General features: G+C 37.1%; 1 protein-coding gene across 2 annotated transcripts in view; it reads left to right on the plus strand.

Moving 5' to 3' along the window:
- LOC133875368 (probable leucine-rich repeat receptor-like serine/threonine-protein kinase At3g14840) overlaps positions 1–1,393 on the plus strand; it is a 30,974-nt gene extending 29,581 nt beyond the window's left edge. For both annotated transcript variants that reach the window (XM_062313482.1, XM_062313483.1), the window contains exons 23-24: positions 366–516; positions 813–1,393. In XM_062313482.1, coding sequence (XP_062169466.1) covers positions 366–516; positions 813–1,211 — 550 coding nt within the window. In that variant the 3' untranslated portion in view covers positions 1,212–1,393. The remainder of the gene's footprint in view (positions 1–365; positions 517–812) is intronic.
- Positions 1,394–24,546: the final 23,153 nt, after the last annotated feature.

The following is a 24,546-nucleotide window of genomic DNA, read 5'->3' on the forward strand; positions in this document are numbered from 1 at the left end:
TGTGTTGGTGTAGTGCAACACTCAACCCCCAATTGAAAATAGAGGAATTGTTAGTAAAGTTCAATAGTACCAAAAAATTTCAGCTTGAGAAATTTCATTGTTTGAATTGTTTAACAAGCTAACTTGATTACTTCATGGTACTGATTTTTGTTTACCCATGCCATTAAGACACGAATAAAAAAATAATAATAAATAAATAAAATAAAAAGGAAGAAGAAGAAGAAGGAAGAAGGAAGAAGAAAGAAGAAGAAGAAGAATAAAAGAGAAGAAAAAGAAGGCACATATAGAAATTATTGCCCTTAATATCAGCAATTTTACAAAATCTTGATGCTGAAAATGTTACCCATTGTTTTGTGATTTGCCAGTGGATATATGGCACCTGAATATGCATTGCGGGGTTATTTAACCGATAAAGCAGATGTTTATAGTTTTGGAGTTGTTGCCTTGGAAATCGTCAGTGGGAGGACCAACACCAGTCACCGGGCAAAGGAGGAATCTTTCCAACTTCTTGATTGGGTAATTTGAATCTCTTTCTTTCTTGCATTTATTTCTTTTGAACTCTTGGTTAATTTTTATTCTCCTTGTGTTTGTCAATCTTAACATGTAGATTAGGGAATTGTCTCATGATGAATATCCAGATGTCATATTTGCAGAGCAAGAAAGTTGACAAGGTTTCAGACCAATAGCATGTTGTTGCTAATTAGACTTGTCTAAGAAATTTTCTTAGTGTCTTAATTTCTGGCCCAATCCCTAGTCTTTTTCCAAGTTTAAGGCTATAATTTTATACACTGCTCCTATCTCTCTGTTTTCAGGCACTTCTTTTAAAAGAGAAAGAGAGTTTATTGGAACTAGTGGATCCAAGGTTGGGCTCAAACTACAATAAAGAAGAGGTCATGGTGATGATCAATGTGGGTCTCCTATGCGCCAATGCTTCAGCAGCAGTTAGGCCTACCATGTCTGCAGTGGTGAGCATGCTTGAGGGCGACGTTGTTGTTCCAAGGTTGGTTTCAGATCCAAGTGTCTCAAATAATGAAATGAAAGAGGCAATGTGGCAGAAATATCAACAAAGCAAACAACAGAATAGGAGTGGAAGCCAGAAAGAGAGTATCTCAACGGATGGCCCATGGACTGCTTCTTCTAACTCTGCTGCTGATCTATATCCAGTCAATTTGGATTCTGATTACTTGGAGAAAAGATCTTTGAGAAGTTGAAGAAGCTCCATCTCTCAGTTTGGTCGTCAATATAAATCTTAACTTGCAATGGTTTGTGGTATATTTTTCATTTTTATTTTACAAGTTCTCTCGGGTTATCCTTGTGAAAGAAAAAGACATGATTACATGGATCAAACTCATTAATGTGCTATTATTATTATTATTATTATTATTATTATTATTATTATGGGATAGTATTTTAGTTTCACAAAACTCCTAGCCACATAGGCATCATTATTTGCTTGTGATTTTGTCTTGTACAATGTTTTCATTCAAATCCTATTATGGTAATGACAATTAGCATGCATTAAAACTGTTTTAACTTTTTTTTTAGAAAATCAACCCTAGCTGCATAATTAGGGGTAATTCTATCCAAATCAAAATAGATGTGCTATATACATCCTCCCTTTGTTCGTCTCTATCTTCTCACTTTTTCAAAATTACTATTGAATTTATGGGGTCTATGTGTGGGTACTTGTAGGCCCCACTAGGTATGAAAATGCGGGCGTATAATAACCGTCTGCATTTGCTATCCGCACTTAATTGCTATCCGCTATCTGCATATACGGATGTGAAAAGCGGTTTTCGGGTATGCGGATGTGGTTAATAACCGCACCCGCATTCCCTTTATATATAATATATTTATTTAATTAAATGCACTAAAATAATGTCGTTTTGAACTATGGTTGATAATCGTGAATTGTGTAACAAGTAAAATCTTAATTTACTTAAGCTTGCATGTAGTAATAACCGCATTATTTAATCTTGTATATAAATTTTAAATAGTAATTCAAAACGCTCATTACCTCATATGTAGATAGCGAATAATAACTGCGTTTAATAACCATAATAATCGCACAGATGCGGATACCTAAAAGTGATAATAGCATTATGCAGATGCAAATGCGGATATTGCTAATAACTACATATGCATTTTCACCCCTAAGCCCCACAGTTGTAACTTTTGATCAATCATAATTGCACTAGGACTTAAATTCTAGTCCTTTTTGAGCTAGAGAAGAAAAACCCTAGCTAAAGAAACCTCCACATGCTTGGCCATCTCGAAATGATTTCATAAAATTTTATTGACAATACTTGTTATAGTTATTTCTGCAGAAAGAAGTTTTTTAAAATTAAAATTGATAAAAACCTACCTAAGATCGACAATATGATAAAAAGGATTAATTGAATTAGCCATATTATCAATTGAAAGTGAAATGTTAGAAAAACTTAAACATAAAAACTTATTTAATAATTTTGCATCTTGAAAGGTGAGAAGAATGATTTTTAAATAAAAAAAGTAATATAGAAATTAAAATAAAATATTATTATTTAATTAATATTTAAATATATTTTTAGGATAAGTACATATTTAAGAAAAAAAAAGAAAGGATTAAATACATTTTTTGTTCATGTGGTTTGTAATTTATCAAATCACAATCTCAGTTTTAAAAACTATCAAAAGAGGTACACTACAAACGCCAGGCATTTTATGTCCTTTTTTTGGGTCAATTTAAACAAGTGTCATTAATTTGTAAGTTGATGTCGTTTTTTTTTAAACGACGTAATTTTGACGTCCTTTATTTATTAAGGATAGAAAGTTTAAAAATATAGAGTCCTTTTGCCATAAAGGACGTGAACTGACTTTATTGAGTTGTATTTTTTTTTTTTAGAATAAATAACGTTAATTATTGATGTCATTTATTAAAGTAATTTCATGACCTTTTTAAAAAGGATGTGATTTCACGACCTTTCTATAAACGGAGTGAATAATTCATGTTGTTTATGTTTGTGTAAGCGACGTGAATAAACATAGTGGTTGTATTCACACTGTTTACACAATTGAAAGGGACATTAATTATTCACATACCTAAGGTTACATTGCGGATGATTATATTGACATTTTGTTCACGATATCTAGTCAATGCGCAAACATTCCACGTGCAATAGGCCTCCAAGGAACCCTGATGAATCTAGAAGGGCGGTCACTCCTATCAACCTCGACGGAATCACATTGATACAGTCACATCGATATATTTTATTCAACTCTGACGAGTTCCTTCCATTTCGCAATTGAGTATCATTATTAATTTTATATCCTCTTTAGATTATATAGTTGATTGTAACTTTTAACTGTGGATTAAACATAGGATACACTTGGAGACACTAAGGCAAACACAAAATAGGGAATGCGTAAGATTTATGTTTAGTATTGGGTCTATGTAAGATTTATGTTCTATATGATAATATAGGACAAGTAAGCCTTATTTATTCCCCCATAGTTAGTTATACTGACTCTATTTAACTTTTTCCAAGTATCAAGTTGACCAATTGGATGAGATTCATAGAAAATGTGTTGGGAGATAAGCCTTTATGACATGCCAAAGGGCCGATGCTGTCTGTCATATAATATAGTTGCTATGTTATTAATGGCATGATATTTCGTATTTTGTCCCAGGATAATGGAAAGACATTTTGAGACTATGGAGTGTGTGTGCCAAATGTCGATGGCCCAACCTATTACGATAAGCTAACTTGCATAATTGAGGTGCAGTGTTATGACGAGTCTTGATATGTGCTATTCAAGTGTGATTGGACTGACATAGAGAAAAATAAGGGATACAAAGAGGACTAATATGGAATCCCCCTTGTGAGTTTCAAAAGACTAATCCACATAGGGGAATGTATTATTGATGACCCGTACGTATTATCTTCCCAAGTATCACAAGTATATTATGTCGAGGATGAGAGGCACCTGGGCTGGGCTATCATAGTTAGGACAAAACCAAGACACGTGTATGACGTTGGCTAGCAGGAAGGGCACATTGATGATGATGGAAACTATCATGAGATCGAGCCATGTAACCGAAACATTAATGTGGATCCAATTGATGTTGACAATGATAATGTTAAGTGTGCACGTAATGATGTTCCCGCCATCAAAGTTCCAGTTTCAGAGTGTAAGGAAACATAGTATTTTTTTTTTTTTTTTTTGGAGTAAGTAAACATAGCCTTATGCTCTGTAGTTTGTATATATTTTGATAAGCCATTTAATACTTTAATTAAATTATCTTATGCTGCCTTGATGTTTTGTATTTATTATTTACATTATTACCTTTAACATTCTGTTAAACTATGTAGGTAGACATGGCTTCATAAGAAAACCAAAGAATTTGCCACTATCTAGATCAGTGAGAAAAAGCGCACCACTTGTGCAGATATCTGTAGTCTATGATGAGGTGCGAATTGTTTATAGACATTCACACAAAAAGTGATGGCACCACTGTCAATGATAAGGCCAAGGAAAAAATCCTAAGTGCAAATGTTGTATTATGATTTCTTAAATTTTTTGCGCATCCTTTATTTTTTCTATCATTTTGTCTTGTATAAATGATCTAAACAGTAAATAATTTTGAACTTAATTACGGGAAAAGATGGAGGAACTCATATCGCATGATCCTCCAACATTTAGATCATGTGCATTTTTAGGACTATTTATTTATCAACTTCTTGCGTTTTTGCTTTTCTTGGATGATAGTTTCGTGTACATAATACCTTTATAATTTTCTTCAATATGCTCACTAGAGTTTTGACTAGTAATTGTTATATAGTCATTGAATCTTATTAAATTAGTTGATAGCATATGAAGATTTTTTTTTTTCTTGTAATAATTCTCGTGCTTCAAATTATGTAGTTTTGGTTTTGGATTGCTCATGTAGTTGTATGTACTGCTTTGGATTATTTCTTGCATAAAAAGTAGCTTTCTTCCTTCTTTGGTGTAAAGTCATTAACATTATGAATCCCCTCTTGTTTTAGGTGATCAACACCCAATTGCGGTAGATGACGATGATCAAGTGGGAATCGAGACCCATCGTCTTGTTCCATCTTGTTCCGAAGACCTATCGACCACTCCGCTACGACGAGCCCAACCGAGCCACCACCGGTGAATCGAGAACAAGATCAACCGGCAAGTGACGTTCTCGAAGCGGCGGACTGGGTTGCTCAAGAAAGCTCATGAGATCTCGGTGTTGTGCGATGCTGAGGTTACTTTGATTGTGTTCTACACCAAAGGGAAGCTCTTTAGTTTTCCTCCGATTCCAAGTTCATACTTCTACTTTAAAGTTTAATCTTCACCTTTTTCTTTTTTGTTTTTTTGTAACATTTTAGAGTTTTGTTTTTCTCTTTTATTTTATGAATCTATTTTCTCAACTGGGTATGTATGACTATTTCCTTGTTGAGTAATGATAGGCAGGGGACGTTTTATTGGGGGGGTCCTTAACATTTTATTTGTATTTGAAAATGCAGATAATGGTGTGAGTTTTACCTTTTCTGTAGAATTGGAGGGACAAAGTTGTGCCCAATAGTTCCTTTCTATTATTATTATTAATTTTTTTTTTTTTTAAAAAAATTTTACTAAAGTTGGAAAGACGTCTTCCTCCATGAGGATGTTATTCTGTCCATATTTTTTTCAGCAACTGATTTCATCCTACTGCTCGTACATTCTTGCTCAATTTTGTTGAATATGATTAGCTGACATTAGCATTGAAGATTTGGTTGAATATGTGTTTACTTTTGTGTCTCTCATGGGATACCAATAGGAGTTGTAAACACAAATTGACATTACAGAATGTTTTTGCTTGGTTTGCATCATGCTCATTTTGATCTTATCATCAGCCCCATTAGCCCCTTCACTAAATTTTGCTGGTTGAATATAGGATTCTAGTTTAGAGAGTTTCAGAAACGTTTTTTATTTGTCTTTGTAAAACTTGCTTCTATAGATGCAAAACTAACAACAATAGTAACTCTCTACAATGTAAAACTTGCTTCTAGAGAGTATTGGTAAGTACTCCTAGTGCTAGTTTTGCATCAGATTAGCATGAGGAGCTACAATGCCACTTGAAAAATCTGTATATGCTTTTTACTGGTATTTTTCCAATATTCTTCCTTGAGTTGAACAATTATGATGTATTTGATGAGCTTCAAGTTCTGCCCATTCTTATTTTATTAGGATTCAAAAAATAGTTCCATTTTTTAAATGCTTCAAGTAAAACAGACATGCCATTCTGGCTACACATAAAAGCTCATTTGAAGTAATTCTGCCTGATCACTAGCAGAAGATGGCCATTGCAGAATTACTAACCAATTGCATTTAGACCAACAAAAATGATAAACTTGAATTTAAGTTCAACTAGACTTGATAATACATGGTCCCCTAAGTTGATCCTACTTCATTTAAAACATTCAATAGAAATGATTAAGCGTAAAAAAAAATTATGGTGCCTTCTTTGGTCTTAAAAGTGTGTTAGGAAAGATTTTTACTATAAGATCCCATTGTCTGATAAGAACCCCCATGATAATTGGAACAAAAAAATAGATAGCGATAGATAAAAACTTCAATTAAGGAATGGAGACAACCACAAAGACAACAGTCTGATTACAATATTCAATCCCCAACTTGACTTAACATCCTAATCTTATACTACTTACGGAAACAACTACCCACCATACAATAAGAAAACTAACTACATCATGGTTTATCCCACATTGACTAATCGTGGAATAACATGGCTACAAAAGATAACCCATAAACTACTAACTCTAACCAAAGTGAATAACTGCATGCTTTACCCCACTAAGTCCTCCACGTGCCTTTGTTCTTCCTTTGTGCTCTCAACTACCAAGGCCAAGTATCGTGGCCTAGCTTGGTGTGTTGTCTTGCGGGGGTTCCTACGTGGATCTCCATCAATAGCCTCCCCTTGAAGAGGAACCTTGTCCTTAAGGTTTAGTTGGGAAAACTGTTGCTGCAGCTGATCTATCTCTTCCCAAGTTGCGTCTTCTGGTGATAGGTGTTGCCATTGGACTAAAGCCTTAGAAACAATTTTTTTTTTTCCCTTTTTCACCAGCGATATTCTAGAATTTTGAGGGGTTGAATCTTGGGTTCTCCTTCTTTCGAAAACAGAGTTATTTTCGTGGTGGTGTTAGCTAGGTCACCTACCTTTCGTTTAAGCAGTAAGACGTGGAAAATTGGATGCACTTTGGACTCCATGGGCAGTGCAAGGCGATATACGACAGGTCCTACCTTCGCCTCCACTTGGGATGGGCCAAAATATTTATTCGCGAGTTTCTGGTGAGCTCAGCGGGAGATACTGGTCTGTCGATATGGTTGCAATTTCAAGTAGACCTAGTCACCCACCTGAAATTGCACCTCTCGCCTCGTAGAATTGGCATACTGCTTCATGCGATTATTTGACTGGTGTAGGTTAAGCTTCAAGTCACGTAACAAGTCATCTTGGCTCTTCAGATTGATGTCCACCTTGCTAATGAGTGAAGAGCCTACCAGATAATTGACCGATCGCGGGGGAGGACAGCCATACAAAGCCTGAAAAGGTGTGGTTCCCGTAGATTGGTGGAAGGTGGTATTGTACCAGTATTTTGGCCCATGCTAGATGCGATTCAGAACTCTTTAAATGCTGGTTGGAGAAGCATCTTAGATATTGTTCCAAGCAATGGTTTACCACTTCAGTTTACCCGTCAGTTTGGGGATGATAGGCCAAGCTAGTCTTCAATTCCGTTCCCTGGAGCTTAAAAAATTCACTCCAAAACGAACTTATGAATAAGGGGTCTTGGTCACTTACAATTGAATGTGGAACATCATGGAGCTTCATCATGCCTGAGACAAATGTTTCTACAATCTTCTTGGTTGAGTATGGGTGGCTTAGTGCAAAGAAGTGGTCGTACTATGTTAAACGATCTACCACCACCAGAATTGAATCCTTCCCTACAGACATTGGCAACCCATTGATAAAGTTTAAAATGATGTCTTCCCACACTTGGCTCGGCATTGGTAATGGCTGAAGAAGTCCCACGGGTGACCGAGTTTCACTCTTATTCCTTTGACATACATCACAAGCTGGAGACATAGGCTTGGACATCAGCTTTCATGGCCTCCCAATAAAAGTTTTGAGACAATCGTTTGAAGGTGCATAGGACACCTGAATGACCCGCTAGCTTGGATGCATGAAATTAGTGAAAGATTTTGTGCTTGAGCGTGGATGTTGGGGGAATGACAATCCTTCCTTTAAAGTAGAGCAACCCATCACAAAGCTTGTAGTTGGCCATGAATTCAGGCTTGGTTGCCAACTTTTGAGCTAAGGATATCATGTAGGGATCCACCTTATTGATTTGCTTTAATTCTTCCCATATGCCAAATTGTGGCCCTGAAATGCCGTTGAGTGAGCTGGCTGTAGCAAAGAGAAGTATGGGGCTATGGGGTATTCTTAACAATGCGTCAGCTGCTGTATTTGAACGACTTGGGCAATAGACAATTTCATATCCAAAGCCTACCGGTTTGGAGACCCATTTCTGCTGCTCAGGGGTAACTATGTGTTGCTCCAGTAGAAATTTGAGACTTTTCTGGTCAGTTCGGATTTGGAACTTTTGACCAGGCAAATATGGTCGCCATGTTTTGACTGCCTCCATGATCACAAGCATTTCTTTGGAGTATACTGACCACGCATTTTTGGAGGGTCTAAGGGCCTTACTTAAGTAAGCAATGGGTCGCCCTTGTTGACTCAATATCACACTATTCCCATAATCTGAAGCGTCTGTCTCTACAATAAAAATGTTAGAAAAATCTGGTAGAGCTAAGACAGGAGTCGTCACCATAACTTGCTTTAATTCCTCAAAAGCAGCTTCAGCCTTTGGAGTTCACCCAAAGTTCCCATTTTTAAGCAACTCTGTTAACGGAGCTGCGATAAGGCCATAGTTGCGACCAAATTTGAGATAATAGCCTATAAGGCCAAGGAATCCACGCAGCTCTGTGATAGTTTTTGCTGTCTGCCAGGACTGCATTGCTTCAATTTTGTGATCATCGACCCGTACGCCTTCATGAGAGATTATGTGACCCAAATAATCCACTTATCGAGCCCTAAATATGCATTTTAAAGGTTTCACGAAAAATTGGTGGTCTTGTAATATTTTGAACACCCTCCAAAGATGAGCCATATGTTCCTCCCATCCTTTGCTGTAAATCAGTATATCATCAAAGAAGACTAATACGAATTGACGTAAATATGGCCGAAATACCTCGTTCATGGCGGCTTGGAAAGTAGATGGCGCATTGCATAAGCCGAATAGCATTACTACATATTCATAGTGTCCACTGTGGGTTCGGAAGGCCATTTTGGGTATGTCATCAGAACAGACGTGGATTTGATTGTATCCAGCCTTTAAATCCAATTTGGTGAAGTGCTCAGCCCCCATGCAGCTCATCTAGCATATCATCCACTGTGGGGATTGGAAATCGATCGTTGATGGTCACCGCATTAAGAGCTCAATAATCTGTGCAGAATCTCCATGACCCATCCTTCTTTTTAACTAATAGAATTGGTGAAGAAAAAGGGCTTGTGCTTTGTCAGATCAGCCCTGTAGTTAGCATCTCTTGAACTTGTCTTTCTATCTCATTTTTTTTTTGAAAATGAGCATGCCAGTAGGGCCTTACATTTATAGGGGTTGTGCCATCCTTCAATGAAATACGATGATCAAACTGACGGGGGGGAGGAATACCTTTGGGTTCTTTCTAGGAGGTTGTGGTATTGTTGTAGCATGTTGTGGATATCTGGGTGGACTAACGAGGACTGGGCTCCTGAAATTGCTACTGGAACTAGAGAAAATACTCTTCTTCCCCAAGCATCTCTCAATCAATGGTCTGAATGTAGACTTCAACAATGGGAGTCACGGCCTGGGCCCCTAGCAGAATGGTTTGATTGCCCCATTGGAAGCTTATTGTCATCTTTTTCCAACCACACATGACAAGGCCAAGCTTCTCCAACCATTGGATTCCCAAAACCACATCTAAACCATGCAATGGTAGAGAATACAGAGTAGTTGAAAACTGGAATTGCTGTATTGAAATGGGCACATCCTCATACCTTTCCTTGCATCGAAATTTTTCACTATTGACCACTTTGACTCTGAACTCCTCAATTGGTGTTACTGCGGGTTGCAGTGATTGAGCAACCAATTTGTCCACAAAATTGTGGGTGGACTCACTATTGATCAATATCATCCAGGTTCTTTGGTTAATAGTAGCTTTGATTTGCATGGTTCTCGGGCCTTTATAGCTAGCGATCACATGGAGTGAGATAAGGGGTTCCACCTCTTCAGTTCTGTGCTTCCCTTCCATGATTTTGGTGTTGCCAGCTTCGAACTCCTTATACTTTTCCTTTGGTGCATAAACCTCAATAGATATCGCTTGAGGCGTTTGGCAACGATGCCCCAGTGTGATCTTTCCATAGCACCCGAAACACAGGCCTTTCTCCCGTCTTTTCTGCATTTCTTTCCATGACAATTTCTTGGCAACTCTGGATGAGTATGGCCAAGTAGTATTTGATGAGTACCCGGTTGAAAAAGTCAACCTAGTTGAGTGGGTGGTCTTGGGGAAGCTTTTGGTATGATGTGGTTTCGGCCCTTCTCCATGTACAGTCTTTCGATCTTTAGAGAGATTATCATCTCTCATTTGCGCTAGCTCAATGGCATCCTGGAAGGTCTTCGGTGTGAACATCTGGACGTTAGAGACGATGTCTTTTTCTTAACCTGCCAAGGAATATTCCCACTATTGCCTTTTGAGGCCACCCATCCACCTGGTTTGCCAAGCGCTCAAATTCCTGTTGATATTCCTGCAATGTCCCTTCTTGCTGGATTCTTGAGAGTGTAATACCCGGGAAAGACACCCCACTTAAGTTATTAAAATATGTGCATAAATATAAGGCTTAAGAATTGCTCTTAGTTTAATTAAGTTACATAGTTATGCATGTAGAGAGTTGGATCAGTGAAGTTAGTCGATCGAGCGATTATAGGTCGAAGTCGATCGAGCGACTTTATTTTCGATCGAGCGACTTCGCCCAGTGCAGTGCAGTTTCCGCCAATTGCGAAAATTGATCTTTCCACCTAATGATTTGGGACCCACACGTGGTACTTGATGCCAAATGATCATTCCCATATTTAGTTAGCCTAGTTAGTCCATTTTGGTTGAAGCCCAACTAGATTTCCTTAGATATCATGCAATCATGGACTAAGATATGGAATAGTTACCTATGAGATTTGAGCTATGGATTTGAGGTGTTGGCTGGCTCAAATCCGGCCATTGAGATGATGATTTGTTGGTTAAATCTCAGCCCTTCAAGAGTACTATATATAGGTTGCATGGGGAGTTGATTTCCATGAAGAAGAAACAAAACTCTAGCCAAAACTCTCCCTCACTCTAGTGCTGTAGAAGTAGCACGAAAATCCTCCATTTTCACCTCACATTCCAGCACCTAGCAAGCCAAATTAAGCTCCAAAACCACCCTCATTCTCCCACAAAATCAGTAGTAGAGTGTGAGTGGAAACCTCCTTTGTTTTGAGACCAAGAAACCAAGCTTTGCAAGTGGAATTCTCTTGGACAGCAACTCTCCTCCACTCTTTAAGTTATTGGGGAACTTTGGGTGAGTATTTTCTCCCTTAAACTTCTCATAAGATCAAGTAGTTCTATTGTTATTTGAAATCATGACTTGCTCTTGCTTTTAATTATGCATGTTGTATGAAAAGTTGGCTAACTTACATGTGAGTATATGTGTAAGCATGTGGATGAGTATTTACTACATGAGATTAGTAATTTAGAACGAGTTAATTGTGTTTTAAAAAAAATGGATCAAGAAATGAAAGTGTGAGAGTATATATGTTGAGGTTTTGATATATATATATATGAATTAAAAGAAAAGAGGTGAGCAATAGCTAAGTGTGTGTTATAAGGATGTGTGAATTAAAGAAGAATAAAATCATATGTAAGCTTGCTTATATGACAATGCATCCTTATTTTAAGCTGTGTTATGTGATGGACAATTCTAGTAGTGCTAATATAAGAGTTGGTGAGTAAGCACCAAAATAGGTAAATAAGAGATCATGTTTAAATCTGTAGCCGTTGCAATTTCTAGGAAGAGATATAGTGATAATAATGATTTCATAAGAATGCTTTATTGATTCGTTATCATCATATGATGGTTGTTATGCAGTTGTAAAGGAAAATATTTGGAGCAGAAACTAGTAAGTATCTCTATACTTACTGAGGACGAAGCTGGTTGACTTTTCCTATAATATTATGTTTACTGCCTTATTTACTTAGTTGCGGATGTGGTTTTGCATATTTTACCATTTTAATAATCTGTCTAATAACAAGCTGCTGGATCTAGATCCACAGTGGGTACGCGAGGCTTCACATGAGTTCCTAGGTTCTCAGTGAATGAGGAGGTACCTGAAAAGAGAATAATAAATACAAAAACTGGTGTACCTAGGTCACCAGGGATTCCGAGGTTTCCAGGAGCCTAGGCTCCCAAAGAAAATAATTAAAAGTTAAAGGGAGGAAGCCCAGGCTTCAAATAACACGTTAACCGTGCCTAGGCCAACAGAGGAGTGGAAAAAGGGAAATACTTAAGACTCTACATTTAAAACTATAATTGCTTTATGATTACGTTTATGTTCATCTTATGTCTATGACTCGCGATCATGGATTATATTTTGTATATACATGTGATTATATGGCCATTGCATTATGTTGCATTAACTAAATAAATCAGCACTCATATTATTATTGGAAACAGCGGACTCACTTTAGTGTTTATGTTGTTTTCTTCTCCTTGTATGGTATTTGTAATGGTTCAAGCTATGAAGAAGAAGAAGACTATCAGGACTATCCCGACACCTAGATGGTTCCTGGTTCAGCTTTTGTAATGTTGGATAGCCGATATTTTGGGACTACCCTGTTGTAGTCCATTAGCCAAACTTAATACAGTTCTTATAATTCTCCGGTTATATGTAGATATTTGGCTTGTATAATTACTTAGCCCTGTGTGGCATGACTGGTATTACTGTCTGTATAATTATGCTGACTGACTTATATATATATTTTGAGGTCTTTCAGTAGTAGCACTGAGGTGTCAACCTATTCCCAATCTATATTACATTTATTCCGTTGCCAATAATTACCTCTGATAAGTTAGTAATGTCTCGTGGAAATTCAAAAATTTTCACTTACGCTTTTTGTAAAAGCGGGGCGTTACAGAGAGTGCCTCGTCATAATCCTCGACTTCGGTAGGACCGAATTGGATCAGAAGCTCCTTTTCAAATACTTCTCACGTAATGGGCAGCTGGCTCTCCTTGTACACCTTCTTCATCCATTGCCACCATTGATTGGCCTTGCTTTCTAAATGAAAAGCAGCCAAGGATACCCGTTGCTCTTCCAGCGTTTGCTTGTAGTCAAAATATTGAACTACCCAATCCATCCAAACAGTGGGATCATCTCTTGAATAACGGGGAAAATCCAGCTTAGTGAAACCATTTGATCCCTTGGATCCATTCAAATGCTGGGAGGATTTTTCTCCCGACATGTGGTGAATCCCTTTTCCTTTACCGCTGACGACTCGCCTTTCTCAAAAGACTTGGCGAACATCTCCTTCAGCTCCCAAAAGTTGACCTATGAATCCGTACTTAATTTTTGCATTCTGCTCTTCAGGTCTTGGAATTCCAATTCCAGTTTCTCGATATGATCCTTGTTGGTAGCCATGGTTGTAGGAACACAGCTCTGATGTCAAGTTGATAAGAACCCCCACGATAATTGGAACAAAAAATAGATATTGATAGATAAAGACTCCAATTAGGGAATGGAGACAACCACAAAAACAGCAATCTAATTACAATATTCAATCCCCAACCTGACTTCACATCCTAATCTTAGGGTGCCTTTGCGATTGCGATTTCGTAGAGAATAAATGTGATTTTAAACGAAATCATAAAACACAAATTGTTTGGGAATTATTTTTTTAAAAATTACGATTTGGAAACGCAAAAAATCTGCTTTTTTAAATCGCAGGTAAGATGCTTTTTTGAAAACGCAAAATTTTGAAGGCTAAACTACGATTTTGCCAAATGCTTAACTATGTTTTTAAAAATCATTTTTTTCAAATCGTACATTTTAAAATCGTTATTTTAAATCGTACTTTTTAAAATCTCAAATCCAAATGGACCCTTATACTACTTATGGAAATAACTACGCACCATACAATAAGGAAACTAACTACATCATGGTTTATCCCATGTTGACTAGTTGTGGAATAACATGGCTACAAAAGATAACCAATAAACAACTAACTCTAACCAAAGTGAATAACTGCATGCTTGACTCCACTAAGTCCTCCACGTGCCCCTTTTCTTCCTTAGTGCTCTCAACTACCAAGGCCAAGTATCGTGGCCTAGCTTGCTGTGCTGTCCAGCGAGGGTTCCTATGTGGATCTCCATCATTGTCATATAGAGTTTCTTCGAGCTCCAATAGGCTGATTAAAGACAATCGATGGTGTTGATTTTACCTTAGGGTACTGGAGTGTAGATGTTGGATGGATGGAGTTCCTCAAGTTTACTTTGCTCATTGTTAGAATTTCCCTCGATTTTTTTGTGTGGAAAGGAGTACTGTGTTGAGGCTTTTCCAAGTCACTATATGAGGGTATCTTCTGCAATTTGAAATGGGAGGGCTTGATGTATCTACTAAACTTGTCTAGAAATCATTATGATTCTGATTTTTATCTTGCATGATGTTTCCTGGTTTATCTTGTTAAGATATGTGGCTTTTTGTTGTGAGGAAGTATGAAGTATAGCTAGTTTGAAGTATTATACAAATATGCAGTACAAGCAGAATTCATATTTTTTGGATGAATAGCAGTAGGATTTATAATGTTATATGATTTGTGATAGAAGATATTAATTGTTGCACTGATTGAGGTTTAGTGGAGATTGTGTATAGAAAAAATAACATATTCTTGTTATTTGCTTTCACAATATTCAAAGGTTGGGTTATGAAACTTTGGTTTGATGTGGTTTTTGTAATTGGCTTTTTACAGGGAATTGGATGATGAGTTGCAAGAGTCACTTTATGAATTCTTGCCTTCATGGAAGCAAAGTTGCAAAGGGATGAGTTGCAAGAGTCACAACATTCAAAAAATATAATATAGCTTGTATTTTTTGTAATTAACTTCTGCAACAATAATTTGAATTGTAACTTATTTGCTGTAATCTTTTAGCTTAACATATACATTTCAATTGTACATTGTTGATTATTAATCGAAACTATAATATGCCATTTACCACTTTTTTTTTTCTTTTTCTTTTTTTAATTTTTTTATTTTTTTTTTCAATTACAATCTGTTTCTTTTCTTTGGGTTTATCATGTACTCAGTGTCCATATGAGGATCTCATGAGAATTCGTCTACTACGAGGTGATGCAATTGTGAAAAGATTTCTGTCGGAATTGATTTCTGGATGCACAATAATTGCCTATACTCCACATGGTTCACATGTTGCTAAAAAAATTGCATGTTAATTTTGTTGTTCAAAGGCAATCTTGTTGCCCGTAAAACATTACAAGCAATAACCATTTTGAACATCTTCAGACATCAAAGCATAGCAACACTATCTCTTTCTTACATTCCCTAGCAAGATCAATACAACCTATTTTTGCGTACCCATATCTTGTATTTGCCCAACCAACCGCATCCTGTTTTGGCATCTGATTAAACAAATGATAGGCATGTTCCATCTAACCGCACTTTGCAAACCCCTCAATCATTGTGTGCCAAGAGAAGTCTCTAGCAGGCATTCTCTCAAACAAATCCCATTCAAGATTAAGCCCATCTTTGATTGCTCACTCCCACTTTGGCATTCCATCAAACACTTTCCTAGTAAATTCAACAAACAGACACCTCAAATACCAGCCAATCACAGAATTCTGCAAAAACCCACATCTACGGATGGTAGAGCATTATAGGCCCTGCAAGCAGAAAACGTGAAAACTATAAGACTTCACCAATTATCCAAGGGTATGATAACATGGGTGGGAATATTGGGGCAAAGGCTTCACCTCAAATTAAAAAGAGTTTCAAAGAATAGAACAATCAAAAATAACAAAATACAAAGTCTTCATGAAACAAAAATTACAAATTCTCACCTTGACATCCCTGTGGTGGTCATAGCATTGAAAGGCACAGGACCATATTCAAGACAAACTCATAACAATTTTTCATGAAAGACCAGCCAATCATCGAAGGAGATAACAAATCATAAACGAGAAGAGGTGGTGAGTTCTATTGAGTATTGACCAAATGACATCTCGTCCCCCCCCCCCCCCCCCCCCCCCTCCCCCCCAACAAACTAAAAAATGGAGAAGAGCTGGTGAGTTCTATTGAGTATTGTCTCTAAAAAAAAAAAACAATTCATGTTGGTAGCACCTATATACATGCCCAAAACAATTGTAGTATAAATGATTACTTCATGGATTGAATGCAGTAAAATATGCAGTATATATGATGCATTTTCTGGCACTAGGAAGTGCTGCTAGCTTATCTTGGGAAATATTGGATAAATGAATTGACTCCTTTTGTGTGTGTGTTAGGGGGTGGGGGGGGGGGGGGGGGGGGGGGTGTGTGGATGAATTGAAAATATAAAAAATAACCTACTGAAACAGAAAATTTTGAGAAGAAAAACTTACATGGATGAAGAGGACTGTACGATAGTTTGGAAAGTTTCTCTCTTTTTACTTGAAGCCAAGGCTGTGGATTGAGAGCATTGAGCTGTGTTTCTTTACAGGACTAGAGGGAAAGAAAAATTGTGAATAACAATAGAATTTGTTTTTGAAAAACAATGCACCCAAACATCTCAAAAACAACTCCCAGATCTCCACAATAACCGGATGGGTTTCTGTCTCCACACAACTCAAAAAAAAAAAAAAAAAAAAAAAAAAAAAAAAAAAAAAGGAAAAATAGAAAGTTTAGGGTCCGTTTGGGTTTGCAATTTCAAAAAGTGCGATTTAAAAATAGTGATTTTAAAAATGTGCAATTTAAAAAAATGATTTTTAAAAATGCAATTAAGTGTTTGGCAAAATCGTAGTTTGGCCTTTAAAATCCCTGGTTAGTCTTTTAAAGTACTGTGTTTTCAAAAAGCATCCCATTGCCTGCAATTTGAATAAGCACTTTTCTGAGTTTTTAAATTACAATTTTTTAAAAATGCAGTTTTCAAACGATTCATTTTATGGAATTTGGTTTAAAATTGCACTTTTTTTTCTACGAAATCGCAATCCCAAAGTTTAGAACAAAATAAAATATCATCAGTCTTTGCAGCATATAAAAGTGAAAGAAAAATACATTAATTTTTTTATAAAAAAAAAAACTGTCCAAATACCCACAAATGGTTACGTAAGATCTCTACTAGAAAAATGACCAAACCCACATTTTAGCCTGGCGAAAGAGTAGCGTTTCTGGCGAGGGAGAGATTTTCCGAAGAAAATGAGAGCTTTTTTGGTGAGTGAGAGCATTTCTATCAAAAAAGGAGAGCTTCTCTAGCCAGAGAAGAGCGTTTCCTGCGAGGGAGAGATTTTCTGGCCAAAAAAAAGACTTTTTTCGACGAAAAGTAAGAGTCCGGCAACTCCTATAATTCAATTTTTATACCAAAACAACTCAAAGTCAAGCACCCAAGAACGTATAAATCCAAAGGAGCCCTACAATACTAAAAATACCACTAATAAGCAACCGGGTATAATCTTACAACCTACCCAAATCAACTGATTTTCTCCATCAAAATCAAGCCCTTAAATCTGGAATTCTAAGCCACCAAAATTGGAACTCAAAAATTAGGAAAATCTAAAACCCAAATCGATTTCAAAAAGAATTCATCAATACCCATATTCAAAATCTGAATTTAAAAGCTAAATGAAGGTGAACCTTACCTTCTTGTTACCCATAGCCGAACCCTCATAGATCGATCACATCACCTCCTCTCACTCAATCTTTGCATCACTCACAATCTCGGTATCTCACTCTCAACGTGTGTGCATGTGAAGAAGAGGAGAAGGGGAAAAATGGAGAGGGATTGGATGCTACTGGTGCGTGGGGAAAAGAGAATCTGAGAGGGGAGGGGGGTTCGGGTGAGGAGAAACCGAGAGAGGAGAGGAGGGGCTGCGTCGGGTTGTGCAGAACAGGGAGAGGGAGAGGAGATTCGGCCGAACAAGGGAGAGGAAAACAGGGGAGGGCTACACCTGAAGGGGGAGAGCAGGGAGAGAGAGGGGACTGTCGGGTGGGGGAGAAAAGAAAGAAGGAAGAAGAGAAGAGAGAAAAAGGGAGAAGAAGAAACGTGACAGAAAGAGATCTGGATCCGGGCGTGGGGAAGAAAGAGAAAAAGAGGAAGAGAAGAGGGGAGAAGAAAAAGAGATAGGGTGGGGACATGTGGCGCTATGTGAGTTGCTGAAAGGGGATAATGAAATCCTCCCAACCAACCGGGTAATGCCACATGGCAAGGGAAAGATTTATTTTATTTTTTTAAAATCCCCATTTTATGTGAATTAAAGTGGGACCCCATTTTATAAAAACCATTTCATTTAATAATTAACATTTGACCCCACATATATTTAAATCATACTTTTATTAATGCAAGTAATTATTTACTCAACTAGGACCCACTATAATAATTATTATTCTTTTAATTATTTTATCTTAAGCTTATTTTATTTTGATAACACAATTATTATTGCCTAGAATATAATTATTAGTCCCTTCAATTGATTAAATGTAATTTATTAGTTACTAAACTCCCTATTTAATTTCTTGGTCTTTACAGCAACACCGTCCAGATGCGGCCTTTCAGTGCTATTTTGAAAAGGCGGTTGCAGTTGACCTTCGTACGCTCGGTCAAGCCGTCCGGACACCCTCCGGTATTTTGATCATAACTTTCTACTCAAATATTGGATTGGGACGAAATGAGCGTCATTGGAAAGGTAACAAAAAAATGTTGCAAATTAATGGTTTGGACAGCAAATAAAAATGTTCGGATGGCCCCCATCAGGATGGAAACAACAAGAGTCCGGATGGCCCTGCCAAAATTCGAGAATTTTTCAGAATTACTTTTCAGACACCGAAACAGTTGCCCGTCCGGACGCCCAAGGCTGCCTTCTGGATGCGCGTGCTGAAGACTCCGATTCTAACCTGATTTAGGGCTTCTAAAGCCTATAAATAAGTGGCTTTAGGCATGCATTTGACACATAATTCGGTGGTGAATTCCTTATAGCTTAGACAGGGTGTTTAGAGAGATATTGAAGATCTGCTAGCTCTCTAGCTTTTTCCAGTGTGTGATTTGATCAGCCATGAAGTCTATCTTAGGGGTTGGCCCTAAGATAAATGATTCCATTAAAGATCCCTTCAGGTTAGAGACCTAGTTGGTAGGCGTTCGTGTTAGGCTACATGTTATAGTGCAAGGTACGACCACTGCATCGAGGGTATGTGAGTGCTACTACTTTGTAACTAGTATTCTCTTCTGAATAGTGGATATTCTGGGTTTGGCTGCTCTAAGTAGTTTTTCTCTTAATTGAGTTTCCACTTCGTCAACAAAATATTTGTCTTCTTTAATTCCGCATTTAATATTTTGTTGCACATTGTTCACACACACTAATTAAATTAGAAGTCATTTAATTTTTCAATTGGTATTAGAGCAGGTACACTCTATTAAGAATTTATTTCCTGAGTGTGATCCTCATCTCTTGTGACTTCTATTTTTTGACTACACCTTTTATCATGAATCTCTCTCAGTTATCTGAAGAAAACTATGATATTGAGCTCTCTAAAATTTTTACTAAATTTGATAAAATTGTTTCTCCAAAAGAGCTCAAAAAGGTGAAGTAAGAAAAAGAGTCTTTGATTGTTCAGTTATCTGAATCACATGCTTTGATTGACTCTTTGAAATCTGAGAATATCATGCTATTCGACATTATTGATACACTTGAGAATAAATTAAAGGAATCTGAAAATCTCTTGAAAAAATTCTCAAGTGATAATTTAAAAAGCATGCTATGTATTCATTCAGATATTTCGAACAAGCCTGGTTTGACTGGTGATTTAAGTACTTCTACTTCACATGCTTCTGATTCGAAATTAGATTCTGTTGATATTAAGCCTGTGATAGTAAATGCAGCTTGTTTTGAAAATTTTTGCTTAAATAATCACGTGATGCCAAAATCCAAGGAATCAAGAACTCGAAGTAAGTTTGTTCCTACTTATCATAATTGTGGGAAAATTGGTCATATTAGGCCAAATTATTATTTTTTGAAATCCCATAGGTTTTGGATTAAGCAGGATGCTCTGAGGAAAGGTAAAGTTGAAGATTTTTCCTCATCCAAATATGTTCCTCTTCATAGGAGACATATAAAAGGTAAGGGCAATATTATGTGTAAGAATGCTAACCATATTTTTACAAAAAAAGTCGAACAGCATTCTAACAAAAGAAGCCTGCCCACCTGTCATCACTGCGGCATCACCGGTCACACTCGATCCAAGTGTCCACATCTCCAGGCTCAGAAGTCGAAGGCTCAAAGGGAGCTTCCAACAAGAGCTACATCAGGCATTCTACCTCCGACAACACATCAGGCTCCACGGCATCAGCAGCAGCTTGTTCCTGCCAATTAGAGTGGCAAACCAAAGAAGAACCAATCAAGGCACTACAAGAGAAAGCCGCAGAAGCCCAATAGCGGCCATGGCTATGAAGGGTTGCTGAGTTTGATGCAAGGTATGCTAAGAAGAATGGCCATCATGGACATGACCCGCAAACCATCTCCATGGGTCAAGCAAGTATGGGTCAAGAATGATGAGACCATTCACCCCTTGAGGGGGAGTGGACTCACCTAGTAAAGGTGAAGTCTTACCATGCATAGGATTTTGGTTCCTAAATCCTAGTGCATGTCAGGTATGTTTGCATTGCATAGTTTATCTTGTCATATCTTATTCATGCCTTCCATTCTGTTTGAGGAATCGTTTATTTTACCCCCTATATTTTCTCTTGTTGTCTTGAGAAACATCTACAGATATTTTGTTGGGGATGACAGTTAAAGCACATCGAGCATCTGCTTTTCTGTCTTGCTATTTCTATACCTCTCTCCCTAAGAACAGGTTTGATTTTACCTTACATGCTAGGATTAGATGTTATTTCCTTTTCCATATGCATGTCCTTATTGTTTTTCTATTTTATTGTTTTCAACAAAAAAAAAAAAAAAAAAAATTGGGGGAGAAGATGCGGAATTTTATTTTTTCTCTTGATAGCTTTTCAAATATTGCATGTGTTTTTGCCTGATATCTTAGTTCATTATGCATTGATTAAATATGCTTATAAATGATTGAGAGTTTATGCATGATATCTGCTAAGTTTTCCTGTTGCATCTTAATTATAGATAGTTATTTTCCTCATGCGATGAAAATGTGCACTATCCAAGGCTCCCTTAAGGTACATTTTTCTTCTAAGGCTTCTTACTTCTGGATATTCTAATGAGAAAGATGTTTTTGATAAGATGGTCAAATTGACCAACATGCTAGTTGAACCTAGAGCCTAAAAATTCTAGCATTGTCTCTAGGTTGCAGCACTAAAAGAAATAAGTAGTTATTCTTGTGAATTCTGTACTTAAATTCACTGCTTTTGTGATGAAATAGCGTTATATCTTGTCCTTCATGGTGCAAGTAAAATTTTATCTTGTCCTTCATGGTACAAGTAAAACAATTAGGTGCTGCATCTTAGGGGGAGTGTATCAGATGAGGGTGGCTAGGCCCTAGTAAATAATAAGGTTTGACTTTTGACTGATCTTTCATTGATTTTCTCTCTTGTTTAGAAAATCTGGTTGCTTTAAGTCATATCAGTGAAATTCATACCTTATTGAGAAAGTTTTCACACACACACACATTGCATGAGTTGAGTAATCTATTTAAAATTTCTATCTACAGGGAAATTTGTGCTTATTGAATACTTAACTCTCATTTATATCTTTGCATATTTTTGTAATGCTATTTGACTGCCTTATCAGTTGATTATATATGTGTGTTTTGAAGCTAACTTTAGGAAAAATATTTTTCTGCAGATTTTCCTCAAGTTTTAGATTTTCAGTGTGAAGCATCTGGACAAACCTATTCTTACGTCCGGACGAGCACAATCTTGCCATACGCTGACCTAGCAGTAGACGTCTTAACGGTTAAGTGACACGTCCGGACGAAATCTCTATAGGCTTAAGACTTGCGTCTCTTTCTCTGCCATACACACATCTCTGCATTTTTATCATGTCATGTTGTGTGTTTTTCTCGCAGATTTCTCCCGAGACTTTGGCATTCTTTGCACATCTCTTCTCATTCCATAATCTTCATTGTGTCTTCCGTTATTCTTTTAAGTTTTTATGTTTTTAGAATATTAAAATATTTGTTGATTGGGATATTTTCTTGAGATATTGTACATGAAAATCCTATTCTGTCTGTGTATTGGGTGGATATTGTTCTATATGTGCTATTTGGATTGCTATGTTTGCTTTTGTAATTCATACGCATCCAAATTGCAAGTTGTCATAATACCACATTCTTTTTGGAACTAATAAAAACTAATATTTCCTTGTGGTGTTATTTTTGGATAGATTTCTGTTAAATCCTTTTAGGAATATGTTGTCCAGCAACTCCCAGCACAATACCTGACAGATGGATCCTTTGGAAAATAAGACTGTTGTTGAAGTTATATGTTCAAAATTTCTGAGGGTATCAGGATTTGAGATGGTTTTTTTTTTTTTTTTTTTCTTTTTCTTTTTTCTCCCCAAGCTCATGCATAGCCTTCCGTAGCATTTCCCTCAGATCTACATCAATTAGAGGTTCAGTGGTGAATCTTCTCATTTATCTTGCAGACCAGTTGCTTAGAGAATGTCAATTTGCGGATAATCAGTTTCAGGCTTTGCAAAATCAAGAGATTAAAGGTTTTTCAGTCCATGGTTCCCGGCTTCCTGAGCTAGAAGTCGAAGTAGTACAAATCCAGCCTTTTATACTGAAAAATTATTGGACTTCTAATTTATACAAGTGTGTGTGAATAGTGTGCAACAAAATATTAAATGCGGAATTAAATGAGACAAATATTTTGTTGACAAAGTGGAAACTCAATTAAGAAAAAAACCACTCTGGGGCAGCCAAACCCAGGATATCCTCTATTCAGAAGACAAGACTAGATACAAAGCAGTAACACTCGCATACCCCTGATGTAGTGGTCGTACCTTGCTCTCTAACGTGTAACCCAACACGAACGCCTCCCAACCAGGTCTCTTACTTGAAGGGGTCTTCAATGGAATCTTTTACCTTAAGGTCACCCCCTAAGATAGAAACGTCTAGACGACCCCTTTTTGGACGGAAGATCAAGAGTTCGAACAGCCCTGCCAAAATTCAAGAATTTTTCAGAATTGCTTTTCAAACATAGAAAGAGTTGCCCGCCCAAGGCTGCCGTTCAGGCGTGCGTGCTAGAGACTCCGATTCTGACCTGATTTAAGGCTTCTAAAGCCTATAAATAAGAGGCTCTAGGCATGCATTCGACATAGAATTCAGTGGTGAATTCCTTATAGCTTAGAGATGGTGTTTAGGGAGATATTGAAGATCTGCTAGCTCTCTAGCTTTTGCCAGTGTGTGATTTGATCAGTTGTGAAGTCTATCTTAGGGGTTGGCCCTAAGGTAAAGGATTCCATTGAAGACCCATTCAAGTAGGAGACCTGGTTGGGAGGCATTCGTGTTAGGCTACACGTTAGAGTGCAAGGTATGACCACTGCATCGGGGGTATGTGAGTGCAACTACTTTGTAACAGGTCTTGTCTTCTGAATAGTGGATATCCTGAGTTTGGTTGCCCCGGAGTGGTTTTTCTCTTAATTGAGTTTTCACTTTGTCAACAAAATATTTGTCTCCTTTAATTCCTCATTTAATATTTTGTTGCACACTGTTCACACACACTAATTAAATTAGAAGTCATTTAATTTTTCAGATAGAATTGAGATTTTTATGCCTAGTCCCTTTAGTATTTTTCCTTTTATCCCCAGAAGTAGAATGAGACAAGCTAGGTTTAACAAACACAGTTCTATATGTAGGCATAGCATGTGAGGAAGAGCCAGTACTATCAATAGACAAACTAGAGTCAAAAGGTTTTTCCAAAGGAAGATTTGACTTCATTAGAGCTTGTTCCAAAGACTTATTTTTCCAATAAGAGTATCTTTTTCAACTTCAAATTTTTTAAGTCTTTGTAGATGATCAATGCTAGAATTTTTAAACTCTTCAAATTGATTGAACAATTTGACACACATCCTTTGGAGGTCACCTTTTTTCCATCAAATCAACATTGATAGACATGATAAACAAATTAGAAGTCAAACAGAATCACACTCGAGAAATAAATCTAACCAGAGTGTACCAAGCTCTGATACCAATTGAAATATTAAATGACTTCT

Source organism: Alnus glutinosa, chromosome 8, assembly GCF_958979055.1.
Source record: "Alnus glutinosa chromosome 8, dhAlnGlut1.1, whole genome shotgun sequence".
NCBI classification, from domain to species: domain Eukaryota; kingdom Viridiplantae; phylum Streptophyta; class Magnoliopsida; order Fagales; family Betulaceae; genus Alnus; species Alnus glutinosa.